Source organism: Nilaparvata lugens, unplaced genomic scaffold, assembly GCF_014356525.2.
Source record: "Nilaparvata lugens isolate BPH unplaced genomic scaffold, ASM1435652v1 scaffold2410, whole genome shotgun sequence".
Classification (NCBI taxonomy): Eukaryota; Metazoa; Arthropoda; class Insecta; order Hemiptera; family Delphacidae; genus Nilaparvata; species Nilaparvata lugens.
Window position 1 is genome coordinate 29,713 of NW_024090301.1, and position 22,831 is coordinate 52,543.

General features: G+C 37.8%; 2 protein-coding genes across 2 annotated transcripts in view; one reads left to right on the plus strand and one right to left on the minus strand.

Moving 5' to 3' along the window:
• The window catches only part of LOC111058370, a 32,640-nt gene extending 28,526 nt beyond the window's left edge, over nt 1–4,114 (plus strand). The window contains exon 9 of the mRNA XM_039443984.1: nt 3,991–4,114. The gene's annotated coding sequence lies outside the window, so the exon portion shown is untranslated. The remainder of the gene's footprint in view (nt 1–3,990) is intronic.
• LOC111061142 (golgin subfamily A member 6-like protein 2) lies at nt 305–21,468 on the minus strand (the record flags this gene model as incomplete). The annotated part of the gene is made up of 3 exons (XM_039443985.1): nt 305–504; nt 17,169–17,321; nt 20,726–21,468. Coding segments are annotated over 3 exons (968 nt in total), but the record flags the coding sequence as incomplete, so codon positions are not given.
• Nucleotides 21,469–22,831: the final 1,363 nt, after the last annotated feature.

Genomic DNA, 22,831 nt, shown 5'->3' on the forward strand with positions numbered 1-22,831 from the left:
TTTATAAGATTAGAAGGAACAACATTTCTATGTACCATTTCCACTGATTACTAGGACATATTTTTCCCTGAATTTATTGTGTTCAACCAGGAATTATCAATTCAATTTTGTGACTATTGTAGGCCTATTGAGAAGTCTCTAGTCTCTAATCATTTTGTTAATTATTAATGTTCTTATTTTTCAATCATCATCATCATCATCATTATCATTTCAACTTAATTGAAACAATTTTTTATCAATTTGTCAGTTTAAAAGATTCAGTTTTACATTTTATAATATTCAGTTTTTCATTAAAAAAATCAAATTTTTATATGTAAGAATTGATTTATTCACTCATTATAATGACTGTGCCCGAAACTCTGAGTACTCCAACTCACCAAAGTGCTACAATCTATTAATTAAACATCCCTGCCGCTACAACTCCAAAACTTTTTAGCCTCCTCCAAAAAACCTCTTGCCACTATCAACAGCCTCCTCAAGCCTCGCCCCAAAATCAACAGCCTCCTGTAATAATTTGTAAAATATGTAAAAAAAAAATATCAAAAGTATTAAAAACCATAAAAATAAATATAAATTTGTAAATAAAAAAAAACATATTATTGCTGTTTATGGCGGATGCATAATTATGTGTGGTTGTTACAAAACGATAAAATGAAAAAAAAATGAATATAATTTGTGAAATATGTAAAAAAAATCTCAAATTTATTAAAAACCATAAAAATAAATATAAATTTGTAAATAAAAAAAAACATATTATTGCTGTTTATGGTGGATGCATAATTTTGTGTGGTTGTTACAAAACGATAAAATGAAGAAAAATGAATATAATTTGTAAAATATGTAAAAAAAATCTCACATGTATTAAAAACCATAAAAATAAAAAAATATAAAAATTTGTAAATCCAAAAAATACATATTATTGGTGTTTATGGTGGATGCATAATTATGTGTGGTTGTTACAAAACGATAAAATGAAGAAAAATGAATATAATTTTTAAAATATGTAAAAAAAATCTCAAATTTATTAAAAACCATAAAAAATATAAAAATAAAATTTAAAAATATATTAAATTGTAAATTAAAAAAATACATATTATTGGAGTTTATGGTGAATGCATAATTATGTGTGTTTGTTACAATATAGAAAACATGTAGAAAATGCTCTATCATACTCAAAAATCCCATGTGACTTGCATTGGTCTATTCCTCCTCTCTCAAGCCAGATAATGTACTTGAAGGTGGCTTTGAGTAAGAAATTCCATTCCTGGAAAAAATCATCACTGTATCCTCTATACTAAAAGGACTAGTAATTCCTATCCTCATTTTTTCCTGTATTCGTTTTTAAATAAATTGATGCTAGCAAAAAAATAAAAATTCTAGTAAATAATTTGATTCTGTAGAAGTGCCAAACTACTTTCATGATTTTCTCACTGGATTATATCAGTGATTCAGCAGTAAATAATTGTGATATCTATTCAAAGACTGAACAAATTATACCTTGGAAATACTAGTTGACAAATAAACTATTAAAATTGAACATTTGATAATTATTGTGATGTAAACGAAAGATAATGTGACTTTCAATGTATATTTATGTATGTAGCCTTAAATGATAGGCTATTATTCCATTAAATAGAATAGTTTTGTACGAAATATTGACAAAATAGTTGTGTCATCACATCCTGCTTTTTTATCCTACCTGTTTTGAAATTCATATATTAAATGAAACTTATTGTTGAAGACTTATATTCATTATATAATTGTTTTATCTTACTATATTGTTTTTAATTATTTTTTCTTTCAATGAATAAACTAAATAAATTAGATTTCTTCAATGATACCCCCTTTCTCCACACTGACAGACGTAAATCAAGTAGTGTAAAACAATGAAACTATCAGCACAGATCTAATGGTTGTCTGTGGTATTTATTAATACAATGATTTTTTTCAATATTCAACATTGTTTGTTCATTCAACATTCAAATGTCCCAGTTCTAACCAAATATAGATATTATCAAATCAATTTATTTTCCATTTTTACAATATATACAGAGCATGAAATTACCATAGTTACTAAATGTCCATACAATGCTTATCAAATGTTCAAATATTGAACAAAAATATCTGATAATATCCATTTAACGTTCGATAGTGGTTAAATAATGTCTAATAATGTTTGATAGCTGTTTAATATTCAACCAGACAATGTACATAAACGTTAATCATAGTCCAATTTTCTGTATTTGGCAAACGCCAACAAAAATGGCGGCTGGTGAAAGAACAATATTAATGTTCAGTTCTGTGATGACAGTTAGCAAGTGGTCTGTGAGAGCATATCGAGTCAAGGGCGACCTCAGCTAAATCGTTAGGGTGTGATCACATTGAATGCCTAATAAATATATGAGTGCAAGTTCACGTCAGATCATGCATGAGCCGAAAAACAAAATTTGAAAAGTGCCATTGAACCATGTTGAGATTTGCATGTAGCTGCTCACCCACTGAACGCAACAAGCAAGTGCAAGCGTTCAATGTGAGGGTTCCTGTTAATTTTTCTCAGATTTTGTTTTTCTCACCCCTGCATGCTTGATCATGCATAACCAAGCTTGCACTTCGCATTCAATGTGATCATACCCTTACACTTTGACAGACCACTCACAGAACTTCCTGACCAAGCTGAACGAATTGATATCAGTCTTTCACCAACCACCAATTTATAATAAAATTAAAAATTAGTATGGTTCATTGGCGTGGAAAAATATATTAGGCACACTTGTTTGGATAAAATTTGTATTTATTTTTTTGCAAATTTATGAAGAAATGTAACAGTCGCTGTAAATACAAATACTGTACTCCTTATAAATGATATTATAATGTTACTGGTTAGAACGGAAACAGTACAGTGCATGTCTTATCACATTTAGTACCCCCCCCCCTCTATGTCTCTCCACCTAGCTCTGTCTATCTCCGAGGAGGAGGAGGAGGAGGAGGAGGGTACTTTCTCCCCGGCAGAGCTGGCTGAGTCCCTGTCGTCTTTAAAACCGCATCAAGTAAGTCGATCCGCATTTTTATGTATTTTCCTCGGTCCTCCATATTTTGTGAACCCTCAAAGATACCCAGCGTTGTTCAATCTTATTTGTATTGCTAAAACCAATGACCAGTTGCTATAGTGAGGTCCACTTTATAATGGCAGTGGAGAAAGATAGGAGAACAACGTTGCCAATCCTTTGTCTTGGCAATGCCTTCTAAAGACGATAGCAGATACAGGTCTATTTATGTAATATTAACGGTTCATTCTCGTTTAAAATAATCAATTATATTTTATCAAGCAAGTTATATTTTCCATAATGAATTTTCATAACTAAGATGAAATATTTTGTTAGTTAATTAAATCGGGGCACCGAGCTTCGCTCGTTATTTTTATTTATTGATAAAAAGAACACAATTCTCTAAAATGATCGTGTTTATATTTCACAGCTGGCTAAATACATCATCTTATGAATTTCGGGGATCCGATATTTTGATTTTTCACATACTCACTTTTTTACTATCCACAGCTGTTTCAGCCAATGATGAATTATCCTTTTAATGTCGTTCAGCGAGTTTTCTCTAGGATGAGACCTAGTGCAATCGAATCTTTATAATATCATGAACCTTCTATGTTCCAAATTTCGTGAAAATCGTTAGAGCCGTTTTCGAGATCCGTTAAACATAAATAATCAGATATAAAAATACAGAAATTGCTCGCTTAATATAATAGGATTATTTCTTTTGTTAAAAGACGATCTGGCGACATAGCAAAGCGAGAAGGAGATAGCGCTATCCTCTTTGTTGAATGATAGACAAGGATAGCATTGCTAATCAAACTCAGCCATTATAACGTGGACCTCACTATAGTCACTATATTCTAGTTGTTATTCAATTGACCGAATGTCAAATCTAATATCAACCCAATGTTTTGCAGTGATTTGAATTGGTGTGTGGTTTCCGCAGGTGATGGTGATTGGTTCCGTGGTGTTGAACCAGATAGTGGTGGGACTTGCGGTGTCCTACCTGAGCGTCCTGATGTGTGGCATCGGTGTCCTGATGGCGTGGCGTGGCTTCTCTCCCCTCCGGAAAAACTAAATTTGAGCATTACAAAACCATAATCTCTAATTCTAAAGGAAATAGTAAAAAGACTTGGAATTGCATAGAAGAAATTTTAGACATCCAACGTGCAAATAAACCGCCCAATATTGATCCAGATATTTTAAATAGTTATTTTGCTGGAGTGGGGAGAACTTATGCTGAAAGAATCGATATTGTACAACAATCAGTGGATGCACAACGTTTACGTTGTTTAGCGGCGGACAGTCCACATTCATTCTTCATGCGTCCAACGAGCTCCGATGAGGTATTAGTTATCATCAGAAACTTGAAATCTGGCTCGTCCCCGGGGGTGGATGGATTGGGTAATGTATGTTTGAAGAATATTGCTGATATTATAGCGAAACCATTGTCAGTGTTATTCAACAAATGTTTTGAATTGGGTCATTTTCCTTCTCATTTCAAGATAGCAAAAATAGTTCCTCTATTCAAATCAGGTGACAGAAAGGCTCCCGAAAACTATCGCCCAATCAGTTTGATAAGCAATCTATCTAAAATATTTGAAAAACTTATAAAACGACGATTGATAGAATACCTTAATAAATATAAATTTTTAGCTGAGAATCAATTCGGTTTCCAAGAGGGCAAATCAACTGAGGATGCTATGACAAATTTAGTTCGGATAATTACAGATAACTTTCAGAGCAACAAAAAAACTTTAGCAGTATTCCTGGATTTAGCAAAAGCCTATGATACCATCCCTCACAGGTCCCTTCTGAATAAGTTTGAAAGTATAGGTTTTAGAGGAACAGTTCTAAAATTATTTGAAAGCTACTTGCAAAATAGATCTCAGGTACTCACTCTAAATGAAAAAACAAGTTTCATGATATTGACTGGGTTTGGCCTTCCCCAGGGTACAGTCCTCTCACCGATATTATTTTTGATATACATTAATGATCTCTTAAAAATAAATATTAATAACTGTACTACTATATCTTTTGCCGATGATACTGCCTTGGTTTTCACCGGACCAGATTGGAGGCAGGTGGAGCGATTGACGGAATCGGGTCTGGCTATTGTGAAGTCATGACTGGATCAACATTCATTAACTCTAAATGCAAAGAAAAGCGTTTACATGGCCTTCTCACCCTCAGTGAGATCAGCCCCCCGGGAAGGGTCACATACGGGTATTAAAATTCACTCCCCTGACTGCGCCTATTACGCATATCAACGGGTGAGGCACGAGGACTGTGGTTGCAGCTCGTTAGAAAAAGTGAATGTAATTAAATATTTAGGCGTTATGTTCGACTGTCATCTGAAGTGGAATGCTCACATTGATAGTCTGTGTAGAAGATTGAGACATGTCATATACAAGTTTCATAAATTGAGCGGTCTAGGGGATGCGAATATAGTGAAATTGGTGTACTCGGCATATGCTCAGTCCATTTTTCAGTATGGAATCAGGGTGTGGGGTGGTGCCTTGGATACGCACATGATCAAGATTCTCGTATTGCAAAGACATGTAATAAAAGCCGCTCTTGGCCGTCCCAGACGCTACCCAACAAATCTTCTGTTTGTTGAGTTCCCCGTGCTAACGGTAAAGCAGCTCTATATAAAAAATTTAATACTGTACCTGAATAAATGTAAAAATATATTTAAACCATACATGATGTCATACAACTTCCGAGCGCAACCGAACTATATTATAAATAGAACTGACTTAACTGTTTGCCGAAGACAATTCACTTACATCAGCAATAAACTTATTAACTTGGTACCTCAACACTTTCTAGTGAAACATATAACTAAGTCATCCATAAGAAATATAGTTGAATGGATAAGATCTGTTAATGTATCCCACCTCTTTCATAATTGATCTCATTATCTTTTGTCACCTCCATATAGATTTTTAGTTTTAATTCAGGTGTTTTTTCCTATAGCCATATCTGTAATAAAGCACTCCTTTTGTTTATTATTTATTTTCATTTTATCTATTTCTTTTCAATATTGATATATCGATTAAATGGTTTATTAATTTTGTAAGTTAAGATTTTCTAAGGTTGATACTCGTTGCAGCACACAAACCTCTGGTTTTGCTGGCAACGCCTATAAGCTAATTTTGAGAAGAATTATTATTTGTTTCATGTTAATGTTTAAATTAAGTTTTTAATTGTGTTTTTGTTTTGAAAAAATTGTATTATGGCAAATAAAGAATTTGATTTGATTTGATTTATCCATAATATAATAAAGTAAATGATTGGCTTATACACGTACGGGATAGGAAATTCACGAATGATGCAGTCTCAACTACTCAGCTGATTAACTTGAAATTTTGCATTTAGATTCTGAATTTACCGAGGATGGTTATAGACCTATTTCAAAATTCTTCAAGATTTCATTACATCAAGTTATCAGTTTGTCAAGTTCTTAATTAGACTATGGGTTTTCTGCTTGTAACAAATACGTCGACATCAACAAATTACTTTACCCATCCAACTACTGTACACACAAAAGTTTTAAGCCAAATTCCCACATTTCAGTGAACGTATCCAGGACAGTAAAAATATAATTCCTTTCAGATCTAATTGGACTATTCATACTCGCTCGACCGTGCTGAGTGGGAACAGTCCAATCATAACTCATGGCAATTATATTTCCACTGATTCTGATACTGAGATGTGTAAATCCAGCTTTATGCTCAATAGGGCAGAAAAGGATTACCATTGATCTTATGAGAGTGGACATAAAATGTTTGCCTGACAATAGTACTTTACGTCACAAGTCCGGTAACGGTAGTTTACCGCATAAGTATGATTGTTTCTGCCCTGAACGTAGTTGAGGGCAGAATTATTATACGAATGCGGTAAATACGTTACCGTACAAGTTACGTACAATATTTTTTGTCATACTTTTCTCAGAAAGAATAGTATTGCTGAGAAACAGTAACCATTACCTGCTGCTGCTCGAGCTACTGCATTCTATAAACATGACCTAGCCCATAGCTCCTAGGTCATAACAGACCCATCTAGCTCAAATAAAATAATTAAGGCCAATGTTAAAAAATGTCAGATGAGTTCTTACAAATTGAAACTTATTAGTTGAGTTCTAATAATATTTGAGTTATTCTATTAGTTACTCAGATATTATTAACTCACTCTCTTCTTCTTACTAAAGTTCTCAACAATAAGAAGTTTAAATTATTGTTACCAATATAACAACTGAAGATTATAACGCTAAGACTATATAGCTATTTGAATCAATTTGAATGTTCCTATTTCGGAACTACTTACTTACTTTTTCGTGTCCGGTCTTTCAAATTTTTCCAGCCCAGAAGTGGGCCAGGTCCTCCGCAACTGCATTCCCTCTCCAGAGGTCGTCATTCGTGCAGTGAACAGGGCACAGTGGGCACTGTGTGAGGTGGTCGATGTCCTGTGCCTCTCCGCAGTCACAGTAGATATCGTCCTCCGCTAAGTAGCCCCACCTCGCTAGGTTGGTCTTCACAGGGGCCACGCCAGTTCTTATCCTATTTAGCGCCCTCCAGGATTTCCATGGCAGACTGGTTCCAGTGGTCTCAGGATCCCGGAGTGGGTACCAGTCTGGAGGTTCTGGCTGTGTGAACCTCATGAAACTTCTCCTGGATTTGAGTCGGCTGCGCGATGGCTCCAGCTGACCGTGCATCACGTGCCTCTCATCGAAGGTCTGTTTGAACCTCTCCAAGTATTCGTGGTTGGCTCTTCTGATCTTGGGAGTGTTCATTCCTGCAGCCCTGTAGAGTTTGTCGATGGGAGTTGGTTTCATGCAGCCGTTGCAATGCGACACGTCTCGTTAAGGGATGTATCAACCTTATTTGTGTGGGCTGATCGACACCAGACAGGACAGGCGTATTCCCCAACAGAGAAGCAGAGAGCCTTTCCTGATGTCAGGAGCACGCTGGGATTTGCTCCCCATTGGCTGCTGCATAGCTTCCTGATGATGTTGTTCCTGGAGTTGACTTTTGATGATGTATTCTGACAGTGCTGTTTGTATGTCAAAGTTCGGTCCAGGGTCACGCCAAGATATTTTGGTGAGTCGGTGTGTTCCAGGGCCTTGCCCTCCCAGGTAACGTTCAGTCTTCTCCTAGCCTCCCTGGATCTTAGGTGGAAGGCGCATACCTGTGTTTTCCCTGGGTTTGGTTTGAGGTGACTCTCCTTGTAGTAGGTTGATATTTCCTCCAATGCATGAGTCAGTCTTTGTTCCACTCCTTCAAAAGAACGATCTCTGACCAATATAGCCAGATCATTGGCGTACAGGAAGTGGAGAGCATTGGGTGTGATGGGCTGGTCATTTGTGTAGACATTGAAGAGCAGCGGTGCCAAAACGCTCCCTTGGGGTAGACCGTTCTTCTGGATTCTCCAACGACTCTTTTTTCCATTCAAGCAGACATAGAATCGTCGGTTCTGAAGGAGGGTACGGATGGTACTTGTGAGGTGCTTGTCTCCCATCATCTTGTAAACCCTGGAGAGCAAAAGATTATGGTTGACCGTGTCATATGCTGCTGTTAGGTCTATTAGAGCCATGCCTGTGACGACACCTTCCTCAAACCCATTCTCATTTGCTCAGTGAGGTTCAATATCTGGCTTGTACAAGATTTACCTGGCCGGAATCCTGCCTGCTGTGGGATGAGCCTCCCCTCAAAGAACCGCACGACGCGCTGAAAAATCACGCGCTGAAAAATCACACGCTCATAGAGCTTGAAAAGATGGCACAGAAGTGAAATTGGCCGGTAGCTGGAGTCAGAGTCTGCAGGTTTACCTGGTTTCAGAAGTGCGATGACCTTTGCTTTCCTCCAGGCTTTGGGGAGGGACAGCGATGACAGGCAGCTATTAAAAAGGTTTAGGAGCCAATTTTTAGCCCCAGTTCCAATTGTTTGATTTGTTCGGTGCAGATGTCATCCTCTCCTGCAGCCTTCCCATTCTTCAGTTGGGTTATTGCTCTCTCCAGCTCGTCCATTTGGATGGGTTCCTCCAGTAACTTGGGGTCTGGCTGTTCTTGTTGCTCCATTTTGAACTTCTTTGCTCGGCCCTCTGTCTTTCCATTCAGGAGCAGCCGGTGTGCAACTTGGTTTGCTGTTACCTTACCAGAGTGTGGAGTTGTTCCTTTGTCGCCACTGAGTCTTTTCAGCAGGTTCCATGCAATCTTGCTGCTATGTGTCATGTCCATGCCTTCGAGGGTCTCAATCCACTTGGCTTGTCTGGCTTCACTTGTCATCCACATGATTTCTTCTCCAAGTGCAATGGTGTCATCGTTGAATGGGTCCTCCTCATAGCGTTGCTGGTATTCAGTAAGTGCATCCTTCATTTCAGTGGTTACGCCGGGGATGTATCGTTGTCTGCATCCTCGTGGGATGTGCTTGCATGACACCTCTCTTAGGCACTGCACAAACCTGTCATAGTTCTGCGGAGTTGGTGGGATTTCAGCCACAGCCTGGTCCAGGTCTTTGGCAAAAGCGTTCCAGCAAGCCTTTCTGAAGTTGAAGCGCCTCCTATAAGGTATAACATGTGTCTTCACAGCAGAGTAAACTTTGATGCCAATGGGTCGATGCTGGCTCCTTGGGATGGGATCATACACAACTCTTTCACACTCAGCTGACACTCTACTTGTGACAAAACACAGGTCTGGGTTGTAGCCACGCCTCCAGGCACGGCTGTTGAAGGAGTGTGGGAGTTTGTGGTCGTGCAGTAGAGATAGGTTGTTCGTCTCAGCCCACTCTTCTAATTTGTGTCCATTTGGGTCTGTGTTGTCGTAGCCCCAAGAGGTGGAGTGGCAGTTGAAATCTCCAACCACAAACTGGATCTTTTGAGCATGAAAGTTGTTTGTTGGTTCAAGAGAGAGGTCCCTGCTGGGTGGCTTGTAGATGGATGACACAGTACAGTTGCTGAGTTCTACTGTGATGAATTCTATGTCGTCTTGTTGTTTTGTGTCAGTGGATGTGATGGTGAAATCGCTTCTGGTGAACATAGCACTGCCGTAGGCTTTGTGTGGAATCTCAGCAACTAGAGTCATTCCCTGAATTCGAGGTTGGGCACTGTTTTCGTCCCTGTGTGTTTCTTGTAGGCGCAGTACATCTATTTTCTGTTCACTGCATAGTAATGCTAAAATATCCTCTTTAGATCTAGATAAGCCTTCAACATTAAAGCTTACTATCGTCAAAAATGGGCCTGATGTTCTGTTGTGCATTTATTTGAAAGTCCGGTGGTAGAAGGATTGGCCGTCACTATATAAGTGACGTTTCCAGGGGACGCCGGCAAAAAACTTTTCGTATATAGCTTGGTAATTGCTTTTTGCTCGCGTGGAGGCTCCTTCTATGTCCCCCATTTCGGAACTGGGAAACATACTCCACTGTAAAGAAAACCATATGATCTCTTTACAGTATAGTATGCTGTAATGAAAATCACATGTTTTCTTGTTCTGCAAACAGCTGTTTACCGGCTTGATTTGATGCATGGAAAACAGCTGCAATTGATTAAGTATGACAAAAAATAGATTTGTGTGGAAAGATTTGGTTTGATAAACTCATAGAAGCTGTAATGTAGCCGATCATTTGCCATGACTTATCACAATCCAAGATACCCCATTGTTTGAAAATTCAAAAGTGTCGACAACGGTAAAAATTCATGACAAGTAAAATTGGCCTGGAAAAAAAGATGCCTCTAGGCAGTCGCTTACAAGGATGGGACCTGGAACTATCTACAGCAGATAAACGGTCTACATCACACCTCCATAAGTATTCCAATCCAAATCTTCCCTCACAAATTCATTTCGTCAAAAACCATTAAAAGATGTAAATTCATAGCTAAAATATTATAATTCTCATTCTAATTTCCCTTTTAAATTTCAAAATCATACCACTCATCATGTGGAGGGGAGTAAAATTGCACTTCAACAATATTTACTAAACTGTTCATTGACATGATATGCTCTTGTTTTATTGCAATAAATATTCACATCGTAAACAACAAAGAATAAAAACTTGAATGAAAAACTATGCATTCTTAAATACTTCTCTATTCTTGATAATAGGTTTCGTAAAACGCATTTATGTGCATATTGTTTATTGGAAATGAATGAAAATGTTATTAATGATTATAATAGTAGAATTTTACACAGTCTTCTAATATTCAGGCTATTATAAGGCTTCTGATGTTTCTTTAAATTCACATACAAAGGAGATGAATAGCTACCTCTTCTACATTATGAAACATTACATTCAGTTGACTCAATTTGAAAAAAACCTATTTTATCTAACTATCTAATGCATAATTGCAGTAAGTTTTGTTCGATTCATTAGTCTGGGATTTGTTAATATTATCAACCATTTTTTATTTATCTAATTATGTCCTTTCATAAGAAATATATAATATTCCAATAGTAGAATTCATATTCTTATTAGATAGTATCCTGATTATGTGTAACCTTATCTAAATTTTGGAGAGGAATTGCTCAAGGTTACCTTATTTTTCCTCTCCCTATCATTTTGATAAGACAAATGAATAAAACAAATTGATTGATGTCTGCTGTTTATTCAGAAGTTAGATGTTTATTTATAAAGAATAAATGAAATAAATTGATTTGATGAATTGATTGATGTTTGCAGAGTTTTGCACAGCCGCTTGTTTTATAAGCACATTCACAAGCAGCACCACAGCACTGGCTCCAATCTCAGTTACCGCCATGTACTGTCATCCCATCGAGCACACATTCAGCTATCTGTCGCCGCCCTTCCTCGGGGTAAGCTCCAGCATAGATACACAACATATCCCATGGTGTTGTGTATCAAGTTGGGATGATACTGTATCATGTGTGGTGATACTGTATCATTCATGGTGATACCATAGAGAAAACATAGCATAAGAAGATATCCCATGGTGTTGTGTATCAAGTTGGGATGATACTGTATCATGTGTGGTGATACCATACAGAAAATAATATAGCTTAAGAAAATATCCCATGGTGTTGTGTATCAATTTGGGATGATGCTGTATCATTCATGGTGATACCATAGAGAAAAGATAGCATAAGAAGATATCCCATGGTGTTGTGTATCAAGTTGGGATGATACTGTATCATGTGTGGTGATACTGTATCATTCATGGTGATACCATAGAGAAAAGATAGCATAAGAAGATATCCCATGGTGTTGTGTATCAAGTTGGGATGATACTGTATCATGTGTGGTGATACTGTATCCAAAATGTGGTGATACCATACAGAAAATATAGCTTGAGGGTGGTTGCAGACGAACCACATTTGCATGTGGGATGTGGGACCGTCATACCACAGATAAATATGACGAAACGCCCTAACGCAGAGAGACTTTCACACTACATTCGAGAAAACGGTCATTAGTGGAACAGTAATGTTATGTAATGTTCAGGTTGTAGGTTATGTTGAGGTGATTTCATAATAGTGTTTCATCGTGATAAAATTTGTAGAACCAATATTGATATTGTGGAATCTTTCCATAATTGAAAAAAAATATTTGAAATTGTCAAATTCCACTTTAATAAACACCAAGTTCACAGGATATGAATCATGTAAATCTTGTAAACTTTGTGTTTATTAAAGTGGAGTTTGACAATAATTGTCAATTTGAGATTATTTCAAATAGTTTTTTTCATATATTTTTCATTTTCCCATGGAACACCACTCTAGATCTTCGGTTCAAGTTTTTGGTGCGCACTTTTGCAATTAATTTCCATCAAAGAGTGTTGTAGAGTAACTGTGAAAATTGACAAAGGCTGCTGTAGTGTATTATCAAAATTATTCTATGATTCAAAGCAATAGTACAAATTCAAATCAAGTAGCTGGTGCTGGTGCCAGATCAAAGAATACTTTATAAGTTCTAGGTTGGCTATGTTGTAAATGGAAACATTTTTTTATTATTATTATTATTATCATCATTATATTGTCAGGACAGGTTGATTTTCCATAATAGTTCAATAGACAATAGTTCAGCTGGTATTGAAGAATGGTTCAATGTGGAGAAAGCAGAAGATAGCTTGTTTTGTCTGCGCACGCGCAGAGAAGCAAGCAGACTACAATTCAATCGACCAATGAGAGCTCTTCAAATGTTTATTGTCACAATTTACCAGGCTTCGACTGTGGGGCAGGAATTTGTTACTGGAACTAGTTTCTGGTCAAAATTGTTCCCATGGGACACGGAACTTTTTCCCGGGTAAATTGTGAATCGTACAATTCACCACCTTTCATTTTTCCAGAATGGGCCCAATATGAAGTACACATTAAAGTACCAATTACAATCAACTACCGAGCTATCTAATATAACCTACAAATTTGAGGTAAAATTCAAGGGAACACTATCACAGCGACTGCAATTGTAGTACAGAAGCTAGGGGAAGCGTGGTGCTCAAACCAGTGGTACCACAATCGCAAGGAAAATAATCGCTACCACAGCGCACAACGCCATGTGGAAGTATCAGAGCCACTGCCATGCCTGCCAATGCATTTCATATGCGCTGCGTTTGTGGTACCAAATAGTAGCTCCCACATCCCACATGCGATTGTGGTTCGTCTGCAACCGCCCTAAGAAAATATTCCATGGTGTTGTGTACAAGTTGAGATGATACTGTATCATATTCTGTTAAACTGTATCATTCAGGGTGATACAGTATCATTTTGTGGTGATACTGTATCTTTAATGGTGATACCATACAGAAAAGAAGATATCATAAGATAGCATAAGAAGATATCCATGGTATAGATCGTTTATGTTCCAAATTGCATGCCGATTTCTTGTTTGCTCAAGCCGATTACTGTCGACTACTGTCTATGTTTCAATTCGTATTTTCTTTTGTCTGTATGTATGTAACGCATTTACGGCCAAACGCGTAGTTAGAATTCTATGAGATTTGGCAGGAATATTCTTCCTTTTTAACTGCGCGTCGATGTATACACAAGACTTGAAATTTTTCATTTTGAGGATAATATAATAGGAAAAGTAATCTTCTTCATACTACGATATCACTTATCACTATAATATATATATATATATATATATATATATATATATATATATATATATATATATATATAATATATCATCTACTCTGAAGATAGGATTAATCATCTTATAGAATTATTCATAATCAATCAGCTGACAAGTGGATTATTCATTGCATGCATTACACAGATGTCTGGAGAAGCCGATCAACAAGTGACACCAGATACTTGTGGATGAGAAAACTGCGTGAGGTCTACTGTTCACAGAACTACTAGTATTACTATTTTGGCCGGGTGAGAGTGTAAGAACGGCACAATATGAGAGACTAGTAGCGTCACATAGCTCCACGAAAAAACTACCAGGACTCTCGGCTTGAGTTAAATCAAATCAAATCGTTTATTGCACAAAAATATATACAGAATACAACTGAAAGGAAATTGACAACTTTGTTCTACACGTCGGCAAAAGAAAACTTGTACGCCGACGTGGAGTCTTAATATTGAAGATATACATAAAGCTGAATTTAAGATTCATACAACATCAATCAATATTAAACCAAATCATTAATTGAATAAAAATAATTTTCTTTCACCCAGGTATGGAAATCTTTTATTTTAGGCTTCTTTATCAACCATCCTCTTGGAACTTTATTATAGAGTTTATTTCTCAAATATGAAATACTTCTACGGGATAGGGTGCTATCAACTCTTTCAATTGTGATTAAGTTTGAGCGACTTGTCTAGTTACTCTTTGAAAATTTTGAATATTTTTTTAATTTGAGCACATGTTTCTTAATAGTCTTTAAAATGAACAATTGTCTTATAGTGAACAGATTGGAATTTTGAAACAATGTGACACTTGGGAAATCTCTCGGATACCTCATTATTGTTTTGATAACTAACTTTTGTAAAACAAATAGAGGTTTTAAAGTTGAATCAAAAGTTCCTCCCCATATAGAATTACCATACTGAACTAAGGATTGGAATAGAGCAAAATAAACAGATTTTAGTAATTTTAGACTCAAAATACTTCTAAGCATGTACATTTTTAATTTGACCACCCTTAATTTTCTACAAAGGTAGCTAATCTGAGGTGACCAGCGTAGATGCTTATCAACAAAAATACCAAGATACTTGTAATTGTTTACACTCTCAATAACCTCATTGCAAGAATCACATGGATACCTGTTACAAGCATTATTCAAACAAAGCCTGTTCATATCTAGATCTCCTCTTGTTGTTGGACTGAAGGTCATACATTTTGTTTTACCAATAATTACATTTTAGCCACTGAGAAACCTTATAGTAACCCACTTTTGTTTGCTTGATAACATCTCCCAGGAACCTTCTTGGAAGATAAGTGCTGTGTCATCAGCAAAACAAATTGTCTTAGACCCAACTGAGTCCAGTACACTAGGCAGGTTATTAACATAGATCAAAATAAAACTGGTCCCAATACAGTCCCTTGAGGTAGACCCCATGTCACCAATGTTATTTTACAATGTTAGTTAACAATGACATTTGACGCCCTATACTTTGAGATATCTTTCTAACGCTCTAATGCTATCTTTCCTCTATGGCTCCATTCCATTCTTTATTAACGAGCGTAGCCTCGACTATAGTGAGGTCCACGTTATAATGACAGTATTTGATTAACATTGTTGTTGCTATCCTTGTCTATCATTCGACAAAGCAGATAGCGCTATTCTCCACCACCTCCGCAAAGTTTCCAGATCGTTTTTTAATAATGTAGAAATATAATCAATTGATGTTGTAGTTTTAGTTTTTTGGGAAATAAACATTTATTTATTTATTATTTATTTATTTACTTAAAGTACTCAATCAATCAATCTCTATCTTTTCTTCTCTCTGTCTTTCTCTCTCATTATGGGCCAGTATCTCTCTCTCTCTCTTTTATTCTTTACCCTCTCCTTCTAAACTAATCCTCTCTGACCGAGTAGACGAACCGCCTCTCTAGTCGTGCCTCACCATCATCACTCTGTCTTTCTCTTTCATTATCAGTCTGCATATATCTCTCTTTCACTGACTTCCTCTCCAACCGCGCCTCAACTGCTCACTCAACTGACGCCTCAATGCAGCCAGCTGAGGTCTGTCAGCCAAATTAATACTCTCCTCACTGTCAATGCGTGGTCATACAACTCACAAGCGTACACCACTGACCAATCAGGGCCCAGTTTGGCAGCAGAGGACGAATCAGAGCTCATCTCAGGAGTAGAGGACGAATCAGAGCTCATCTCAGGAGTAGAGGACCAATCAGGTCCCAGTTTGGCAGCAGAGGACCAATCAGAGCTCATCTTAGGAGTAGAGGACCAATCAGGGCTCATCTCAGGAGCAGAGGACCAATCAGGGCCCAGTTTGGCAGCAGAGGACCAATCAGAGCTCATCTCAGGAGTAGAGGACCAATCAGGGCTCATCTTGGCAGCAGAGGACCAATCAGAGCTCATCTCAGGAGTAGAGAACCAATCAGAGCTCATCTTAGAAGCAATGGACCAATCAGAAGGCACTTGATGAGCTGAGAACCAATCAGGAGTGACTTGGCGAACAGTGGACCAATCAGGAGTAACCTGAGGAGTTGAGGACCAATCAGGAGTGACTTGAGAAGCTGAGGGCCAATCAGGGGTAACTTCAGAAAAAGAAGAACCATTAGATGCCACTTCAGGAGCTGAGGACTCATTCACCATTTCAGGATCAGAGGAACTATTAGATGTCTTTTCATGAATAAAGTACACCACTTCAGGATAAGAGGAACCATTAGATGTATTTTCATGAATAGAGGACACCACTTCAGGATCAGAGAAACCATTAGATGTATTTTCATGAATAGAGGACACCACTTCAGGATCAGAGGAACCAATAGATGTCTTTTCATGAATAGAGGACACCACTTCAGGATCAGAGGAACCATTAGATGTCTTTTCATGAATAGAGGACACCACTTCAGGATCAGAGGAACCATTAGATGTCTTTTCATGAATAGAGGAAGAGGAACCATTTGATATATTTTCATGAATAGAGTACCGATTCGAGATTGTGCTGAGAATAGAGCCGTTCGGCTTGAAACGCACCCATTCGGTGTAGCGATAGCGGTCGGTGCGCATTGTGTAGCCCATGACGGCAATTTCGGATAATCGAGGACGGTCGCTGTTCGGTTTAAGCATAGGGTAGAGGCCGGGACGCGGGTACTGGCTGAATGCTGCTCGTTTCCACTTTGCTGTCGTCTGCAACAAAAAGTGAGTCAAATTAAAACGACTTTGTATTGCCACAACTTAGGATACAACCACACTGAAAGCGGAGTGGAGCGTGACGTAAGGAGCGTCGTGAAGTTTGCAGTTTCAACTAACATTATTCATCACTGAATAAAATAAATGTTCAATTACTTTCATTGAGAGTAGCCATTTCACAAAAACACCTAGTTACCAAAATGTTTGACTTCAGATACTGCTTTTGGATATCACTGAAGATGACGCCATAGTTGTTGAAACAATATAAATAAATAAAAATAGAAATCCAAGTACCATTTTTACTTTCCTTGCCCTATTACCATAGGTAAGGAAAATATTGCTTTCCGAAAAAATTAGGGTAACCCAATTTCTAAATTTCTATACGTTTCAAGGTCCCCTGAGTCCAAAAAAGTGGGCTGGGTATTGGTCTGTATGTGTGTGTGTGTGTGTGTGTGTGTGTGTGTGTGTGTGTGTGTAGGTGTGTACAGACTTTCGCTCTGCTCCGCAACCGAACGTCACTCCAGCAGAGCGATTGATGATCGACCGGCGAGCAACAGTGGAACGCGAGAAGAGCTAACATCTCCCGTAGCGTTCATGATGGGTGCGACTGCAGAGCGGGGGCGGAGCGACTGCGGTACGATGGAGGAACGAGGGCGGTACGAGGGCGAAGCGTGCTCGGTGCGGGTTGGAAGCGCGTATATGTGTACGCAGCTCTAAAGTGTATGCGCGTCTGTGTACACGATATCTCATCTCCCAATTAACGGAATGACTTGAAATTTGAAACTTAAGGTCCTTACACTACAAGTATCCGATTGGGTATTGGTCTGTGTGTGTGTGTGTGTGTGTGTGTGGTGTGTGTGTGTGTGTGTGTGTGTATGAGTGTATGTGCGTCTGTGTACACGATATATCATCTCCCAATTAACGGAATGACTTGAAATTTGGAACTTAAGGCCCTTACACTACAAGGATTCGACACGAACAATTTCGACCAAATGCAATTCAAGATGGCGGCTAGAATGGCGAAAATGTTGTCAAAAGCAGGGTTTTTCGCGATTTTCTCGAAAATGGATGGAACGATTTTGATCAAATTTATACCTAGAATAGTCATTGATGAGCTATATCAGCTGCCACAAGTCCCATATCTGTAAAAATTTCAGGAGCTCCGCCCCATCTATGCAAAATTTGATTTTAGATTTCCAATTATCAGGTCTCATATATTATAATTTAAACGAGAAATTTCAAGTGGAAAAGATTGAGCATGAAAATCTCTTCAAATAATGACCAGTAACATTTTCACCTGAAATTGAAAATAAGCTTGAAATTTGAGAAAATGTGATTATTCAATTGCAAACTGTTGGCAAGTGTTGATTCTATTAAACCTGTCACTATGAAGAGATAGCAGATCTCGTGTGTCTCCAGCGTATTGTCCTGTCACCAGCTGGCTCAGATCTTTGAATAGTAGACTTGAGATGTGCGTGAACACTAGCGACAGGTGATCAATTTTCATAACGGCAAGGAAAGTTGTGTGAGTGCGCCACACCAGATTTTTAAAATTGTTCAGTCACAACATGTTTCGGCTATATGATGCCACTAGCCGTCAGGCTCGCTTCGCGCGCCATATCCGTCTGGCCAGGGGCTCCGCCCCCTGGACCCCCGACTGGATCGTCCAAGAATGAGATCAGCAGGCTCGCCTGCATTTTTATCATATGTTAGGACAATCCAGTCGGGGGTCCAGACTAAACGTCTGGCTAAACGGATATGGCAAGCGAAGCGAGCCTGACGGCTAGTAATATAATATTCCAGGATTGAAGTAGCAGTGCCCAATCAATTTTTCCGCGATAAATGCATTTAAATCTTCAACTTGGTGCCAACCTAACAAAGTCAACTCAACTTGATGCCAACCTGACAAAATTATTAATTTAGTTGCCAGTTAACAACTGTTTCGAGTCTCATCATCAAGTCTCAACTACTAAACTGATTAAGGCCATGCAAAGGCTAAAAATAAACTTTCTACTGGTGATACGAGGTGGCTGAGAAAAGTAATGAGATTGGTAACACTGCGGGAGATCCGGCAACGTTGTGTCTACCAGCCGACGCTAAACCTGTTTGTTTATCCCTTCCACTTCCTCAGTCCGAGTCACAACTCCGTACAGTTAACACATTAGTTTTGACAGCGCCATTAGTAATGTTGTGTTTTCATTGTGCGTCACAGAAATGGAGAATCGGAATTTAGAGCAACGTTGTGCAATAAAGTTTTGTGCTAAACTTGGTGAATCCGCGAGTGTGACTTCTGAAAAGTTGAAACAGGTCTATGGGGAACAGTGCTTATCGAGAGCACAAGTTTTCCGCTGGCACAAATCATTTTTGGAAGGCCGAGAACACGTTGAAGATGAAACTCGCTCAGGGAGACCTTTGACTTCAAGAACGGACGAAAACATGAATCGTGTGAGGGCGCTTTGTGACAATTGTGACAGATGATTTAAACATGCGAAAGGTTTGTGCCAAATTGGTGCCGAAAAATCTAACAAATGAACAGAAGGACAATTGAAAAAATGTGTGCGTTGATCTTCTTGAGAGGATTGCTAATGACCAAGAATTCTTCAATTGTGTGATCACTGGTGATGAATCCTGGATATTTGAGTACGACCCTGAAACAAAGCGGCAAAGTAAAGAATGGCACACTTCGTCATCTCCTCGGCCGAAGTAATGTCGAATGAGCAAATCAAAGATCAAGACCATGCTAATTTGTTTTTTTGACAGGAAAGGTATCATACACAAAGAATTTGTTCCACCAGGACAAACTGTCAACCAAGTGTTTTATAAAAGTGTCCTTGAAAAGTTGAGGAAAAGAGTGATCCATGTGAGACAGGAAATTGCAGACAAGTGGATGCTTCATCATGACAATGCTCCGTGTCACACAGCCATTTCCATCCGTGAATTTTTGAACTCAAAACGCATTACTGTTGTTCCTCAACCCCCCTATTCACCTGATTTAAGTCCTTGTGACTTCTTCCTCTTCCCGAAATTGAAACATGTACTAAAAGAACGTCATTTTGGAACTCTGGAGAACATTCAAAAGACTGTGACCGACCAGTTAAAAGCCATACCAATTGAAGACTTCCAGCGCTGCTACCAAGAGTGGGAACAACGACTCCGCCAATGTATAGCTGCCCAAGGGAACTACTTTGAAGGGGATAACATTGTTGTTTGAAAATAATAAAAACTTTGGTTAGTATGAAATCAGTCTCATTATTTTTCTAACACACCTCGTATTTTTAAAAGTTGTATTTTTAAACACCACAGGTGTTGAATCATGTTTGTAACTTTTTAATACATTAGTGATATTTTTAGACAATATTCTAGTGTTTTATTAAACTTTTCATGAATGAAAGCCGACTCACCGGATTGACACTGTTCTCCTGAAGCAAGAGAGGCACCAAACTGTTTCCCTCAGTGCAGAGCAATTGCTGCTTTTCACCAGTTGAGCACCTCTCCAATGGTTCGAACCCAGCCAGTTCCACCAGGGTTGGAAACAAATCCACCAATTCCACTAGCTCATTGCGCATGCGCCACTTTTTCTCTTGTTCCTTAGACTGTTGTTCCAGTTTCTTCTGTCCAGTGAGTAGACCTTGTTCACTCTTCCGTTTCTGAATCCATAGATCCTGTTTCTTTTGTTCCTGTTTCTGTTGTTCCAGTTTCTTCTGTCCAGTGAGTAGACCTTCTTCACTCTTCCGTTTCTGAATCCATAGATCCTGATCTTTTTGTTCCAGTTTCTTCTGTCCAGTGAGTAGACGACCTTCTTTACTCTTCCGTCTCTGAATCCATAGAACCTGTTTCTTTTGTTCCTGATTCAGTTGTTCCAGATTCTTCTGTCCAGTGAGTAGACCTTGTTCACTCTTCCGTTTCTGAATCCATAGATCCTGATCTTTTTGTTCCTGATTCAGTTGTTCCAGTTTCTTCTGTCCAGTGAGTAGACCTTGTTCACTCTTCCGTTTCTGAATCCATAGATTCTGATCTTTTTGTTCCTGATTCAGATGTTTCCCTTTTTGTTGAAGTTGAGGCACTTTAAGAATGAATGGAACTCGTGTGGCCACCTCATAATTACTGAACTTAGACCACTCTCCATGCTCTCCAAGTGACCAGCCTGTACACACAAAAATCAACATTTCGTCAATACATAAAATAGAATATTATAGTACGCTTTGAAATTAATAGAATATTAGATTAAGAATACAAATTATAAGTAATTTTATTAATTTCAAAGGGTACTATAGTTCTAATTTATAAATAAAAGAAAGTTAAACCTAACCTAACCTAACCTAACCTAACCTAACCCTAGCGCTGAATTCATACATTTTAAGAAGATTTTGTCAATTTTATTTCAAAAATCATGTAATTTTGGTAATGAAACACTAGAATTTTGTCTAGAAATAACTCAAATTTATTGAAAAGCTAACAGGTAACCAGTGCTCCATAAGGGTCTAATTAAAAACTTGACAAACTGAAATCTTGAAGAATTCCAGGCCTATAACCATCCTCGGTAAATTAAGAATGAATGAATATGCGAAACTTCCAGTTAATAAGTTCAGTAGTTGAGACGTGATGATGCGTCATTCGTGAATTTTCTAACCCGCACATTTATAAGCCAATTCTTTCCTTTATTATATTAGAGATTACATACTTGTTTCAACAAGTTGTCTTTTTTACTTTCCTTGCCCTACTACCATAGGTAAGGAAAGTATTGCTTTCCAAAAAAAATTAAGGTACCCTAATTTCAAGTTTTCTATACGTTTCAAGGTCCCCTGAGTCCAAAAACATTATTTTTGGGTGTTGGTCTGTGTGTGTGTATGTGTGTGTGTGTGTGTGTGTGTGTGTGTATGTCTGTGAACACGATAACTCCATTCCTAATCAACCGATTGACTTGAAATTTTAAACTTAAGGTCCTTATACCATGAGGATCTGACAATAAGAAATTCAATAAAATTGAATTCAAAATGGCGGATAATTACTAAAAAACCATGTTTTTCACGGTTTTCTCGAAAACGGCTCTAACGATTTTCTTCAAATTTATACCATGGATAGCTATTTATAAGCCCTATCAACTGACATGAGTCTCATTTCTGAGAAAATTGCAGGAGCTCCGTAATATTCTTGTGAAAAATGGCGGATAATCACTAAAAAACCATGTTATTCACGGTTTTCTCGAAAACGGCTCTAACGATTTTCTTTAAATTCATACCATGGATAGCTATTTATAAGCCCTATCAACTGACATGAGTCTCATTTCTGAGAAAATTGCAGGAGCTCCGTAATATACTTGAGAAAATTGCGGACAATAACTAAAAAAAAACATGTTTTTCACGATTTTCTCAAAATAACTTGAGAGTGCTTTCAAAGTTGTAAAGTCTTTTTATAATAACTCTTTGTTTCGAATTTTTGTGCAAATTATAAGTAATTTTATTAATTTCAAAGGGTACTATAGTTCTAATTTATAAATAAAAGAAAGT